The 4,879-nt window shown below is 33.6% G+C and overlaps 1 protein-coding gene across 1 annotated transcript in view; it reads right to left on the reverse strand.

Moving 5' to 3' along the window:
- Positions 1-4,879, reverse strand: part of LOC106880924 (synaptic vesicular amine transporter) — a 70,209-nt gene that overhangs the window by 27,671 nt on the left and 37,659 nt on the right. Inside the window, exons 8-10 of the mRNA XM_052965872.1 lie at positions 3,426-3,466; positions 2,206-2,269; positions 605-700 (exon numbers count right to left, since the gene is read on the reverse strand). Coding sequence (XP_052821832.1) covers positions 605-700; positions 2,206-2,269; positions 3,426-3,466 — 201 coding nt within the window. The remainder of the gene's footprint in view (positions 1-604; positions 701-2,205; positions 2,270-3,425; positions 3,467-4,879) is intronic.

Below are 4,879 nucleotides of genomic sequence, written 5' to 3' on the forward strand. Positions count from 1 at the left end.
TGTAAGGACGGACGAAATGCTGCTGAGCATTTTGCCCGGCATGCCAACGATTCTGCCAGCTCACCTTACTACTACTACTACTACTACTACTACTACTACTACAACTACTACTGATTATAATCCATTCTACTAAAGGCACAAGGCCTGAAATTTTGGGGGAGGGGACTAGACTATTACGCCGACCCCAGTGTTTCACTAGTACTTAATTTATAGATCCCCAAAGGATAAAAGGCAAAGTCGACCCCAACGGAATTTGAACTACTACTACTACTACTACTACTACTACTACTACTACTACTACTAATAATAATAATAATGCTTTAGCAATGGTAATTTTACTACAAATGAAGCCTATTTTCGGCTTTTTCGCCGTTATTTATCACCATCATAAAATCGGACTAACTTCTGGATCAATAAAACTAAAAATATCTTGGTGCACCGGCATGGCTGCAGTCCAAAGACTGAACTCAGTAAAAGTATATTTGCATAACACACACATCCACCTACACAAACACATGTATATATATTTCATGTATGTGTGTGGGTGTGTGTGTGTGTTTGTGTGTGTCTGCGTATTAATGTATATATATTTTTTTCGACTCACCTATTTGCCACTTTTCCGCGTTCATAGTTTGCATTATCCAAATTGGTACTGTTGGTTCAAGACTTGACAACGCAATAGTTGTCAGCATTATGGCTCCTGGAATACAAAGAATAACATCAGAGTAGAATAAATCATCTCATTATTAATTTTAAAACTGATATACTTTCGACTATATCAATATATGTACTTGAGTAGTATTTTATTTTGTCGTTAGCGAAAGAATGAAAGGTGAAGTTGACCTCGATAGGATTTGAACTCAGGATGTAAAAAGTTGTAACTTAATACCGCAATGGCTGCACCAGTTCTGCCAGTCCACTACTCTTTATTATTTAAGTAAAACCAGTATTTGTAACATGTAAGATGAATGGAGAATGTGCCGAGCCCTTCATTTAGTACTATTGCTTTGTAATTTATCAAAGCTCTCGATTGAAAGAATTAATTTGGTCTAGTCCAAGAGTACGTTTCACTACTAAAAATATCAATCAAATTTTCTTCAAATTACATTTGGCTGACTTTTAAAACTTTTAAAACATTTCTACTTTTACACACTCACCCATACACACCCACATACACACACGAAAATTACTCATCTCAATAATATAAAGCGTTTTTACATCATGCATAAATTATAATCATTGCACAGTAAAATTCCCGAGTGTAAACTCGCAATTTATAAATAAATGCATGAATAAATAAATAGGTAAATAAAGAAAATTTAAATCCAAATTTACGATGAATTATTGTTGTATGTCTCATTTTATTTCTCAGTGAACAGAAAAATGGTGATTGGTCTAAACTAGTTTTTATTCCAGTGAGGATCTCTTCAGAGAATACACATCCACTTTCATTTTTTCTCGTAGATATGTGTGTTTTAAAACTTCTATAACCACTAAATACCGTTAGTCCGATTTGCATAAATAATACTTGCGTTGCTATGCAGTCAATATTTTAATTATTGCTACTCTGAATAGTATGTATCCAATACTTTAAACCGTACATTAAGTTATACCTTTAAAAACAGTGAAAGTTTATTGGACTATCTCTCCGTTGACAAAAGAGAAAGAAGAAGAAGAAAAAAAAATAGATTGGCTTAACATAGTTTTATCAGAGTTGATATTTCCTCGTGAACGAAACCATTTGAAGCTAATCCCACCTTTTCTGTTACAAGGTCGAAAAAAAACAAGAAAAAAAAAAACAGATAGCTGATTGTTTACATTTGACCAAGTGTATTCACTTACATATCTTGATTACAAGCGTATACTTTAACTCTTTAGCATTCAGACTATTCTGTGAAACGTAATGTTTATTCATATTGTTTTGAATTACTCATGTATTATCACGCGGCTTCTAGAGTTCTATGATGTTATTATTTATTTTTAGCATAACATTGTAGTATTGGTGTGAGATGTGAAATCTGGCCATTTTGAGTATAAAAGAGGCAAACTATCTGGACTGGATACGGTTGGTTGAATGTTAAAAGGTTAAGGTTTAAGACGATATATTGGAAAATTGTGTTACCCCCTCACCACACACACACACATAAACAAATGTACGTGTGTATCACCGCTCACCTGTCAGAGACATTTTGTGATTGTACTTACCAGAGACTAATAGAATATAAGGGTCTTGCACCAATTTCCAGATACTTTTACCAGATTCGGATAACTGTAATGACAACAGGGGAAACAAATAAATAAATGAATAAATAGAAAGAGAATACAAAGATAAAGAAAAAATAAAAGAAGAAACAACATTGAAAAGGGGAGAAAACAAGAAGGAAAGAAAAAGAATTATGAATGTTGAAAAAAAAAATGAAGAACGAAATTAGAAAGAAATGAATAGAAAAAGATAGGAAGGAAAAAGAAGAAAACGAATTAAGTAACAAACGAAAAGGAGAAATATACAAACAATGAAAGGAAAAATATAAATAAAAAAGAAAGAAAAAAGAGAAAATCAAAACGAAGTGAAAGAAATGAGAAAGACAAAGAAAAATAAAAAGAAAAAAGAAAGGAGAAGGAATTTTAATACAGACTGTTCTTCCATTTGACACCAAAGGTTTTGTTGTAATCAAAGCTGATTTCTCTGTATGCATTTATATAGCTATTGATCAGTTGAAAGATTTTGCCACAATAATGTACAGAAAACTTCAAGGTCACACTGAACTATTGAGAAATCTGCAGTTGCTCTATCCGGATTACAAGTTCAGGTTTATGCTTGTAATTATTGGGGCACTGCCTAAGTACCAATCTTGAGAAATTAGGCTTCTCAAAACCAGAAAGAAGAAGGCTGATTGGAAGACTACAGATCCGAGCCATCACTGGAACTGTAAAAATTTGTAAAACTTTTCAGAAGTTTATCATTTAAGTATATATGCGTATGTTTTCACATGAGTGTATATGCATAAGAATACACTCATAAAACAAAACATACAAATTTGCACATGCACTGGCTTCAAATACTTTACATATAAATGCATACATCCAAAAATACCCTGTTGATGTTGTTGAAATTCCAGCGAAGAAGCTTTGGACCTAGGTTAAAAACTGTCTCTTTCTCTATTGGCAAAGAATCTTGCAATAAAACCGAATAATGACACACACACGCACAAACACACACACACATACACACATATACATACATACATACATACATATATGCATTCACTTGGTATAGATTGATGTGTGATGATCTCTGCTCTGTTGATTTGTGCGAGAGAGAATAGTTTTAACTTGTATCCTTAATAACATTTACTAGTGACACAAGCATTTAAAAGTTTGTCCACCCAGATACTCATGAAATGTGAGGAAAATCCTTTACTTACTTGTTCAGCAGTGTTGGAACGGAGGAACAATACCAACAGAACTGTCAAAAAGAAAGTAGAACCAAAACTTTAATGAAAATTGATATCAACATATTTCCAGTAATAGAATGGAGATAGTATCAACTGGTCTTGACTCACCATTGTGTTTATATACAGAAGTAATTCTAACCTTGTGATCCGTAATCATGTGGAGTCAGGTGTGATTCTCTTCTAGTACTATTTTTAATAACATTTCCCTTTGCGAATTAGCTTCAGTTTCTTCACACACTAATATTCTACAGTATATTCACCAACTGTTTGACAGACAAGCGCAATTTACCACCAAATCACCAAATCATTGCGCACACGCAAACCTCCATTAACACAATTTATTTATACTCATTTGAATTCGAAAAGGAAATGTAACTAGTCGGTACAGTAAGTGCAATTATCTAAATTAACAAGGGTTGTGTGTATGTGTGTGTGTGTACGCGTGTGCGTATGTGTGTGTACGTGCGCTCCAACACATAAACAAATCAAAACAGGACAATGGAAAACATTTATGGAATAATTCATTCATCATTATTCGTGTTTCATTTGCTAATAGGAGTTACAAAATTGAACCTGCAGTAAAAACATGTAAGATATCTCCTTTTAGAAATTTTTCGATTCTCTCCCTGAAGAATTTCTAATAGGGGATATCTTCCATGTTTCTCCTAAATGTCCAATTTTGTAACTCCTATTAGCAAAGAAACACGTGTAATGGTGAATATATAAGACTAAAAAAATTTCCAGTTTCCTGTTTTGATATGTAATTACTCAGCAAAAAATATTTTCCAGTATTTTTCAACTTTTATGCATACTTCACACAATTATAACAACTACATACAAATTTGGAGTGCAGAAATTTGCATATGTGCTTCATGAGGACACAGCTTGGATTGTAATCCTAACTACACACACACATATAGCCAAATAAAATAAACGAACATTAAAAATAATAACAAGCAAGAACAGGACGTGCACACGAATTGTATTAGTTTAGCGCTCATTATAACAAGAGAGAGTTTTTGACGTTTCGAGCATAGCTCTTCGTCGGAAAGGAAAGCGGAAAAGCCCAAAGAAGAAAACACACCTCACGCACGCACGCACACACACACAGGTGTATGTATGTCTATGGGAAAGTTCATGAATCAAAGATCAAATAAAATTATGATTATACTGCAAGTAGGTTTATTCAACAGATATAATCTTTTAGCAACGGATTTTAGCTTTCGTTCATTCAGAAGCAGTGCTTCTAAAACAGAGCTCCACGCTGTGCAATTATTTCAGAATATTTTTGTGAAAACCCCACCGAGTATATGCATATGTATGTATACATGTAGATGTATATAAGTGTGCAGAAGTACACGTATGTATATGCATGTGAGGGGGGGGTACACACACACACACACACACACACACACATATATATG

This window comes from Octopus bimaculoides, chromosome 2, assembly GCF_001194135.2.
Source record: "Octopus bimaculoides isolate UCB-OBI-ISO-001 chromosome 2, ASM119413v2, whole genome shotgun sequence".
In the NCBI taxonomy this organism is placed as follows: domain Eukaryota; kingdom Metazoa; phylum Mollusca; class Cephalopoda; order Octopoda; family Octopodidae; genus Octopus; species Octopus bimaculoides.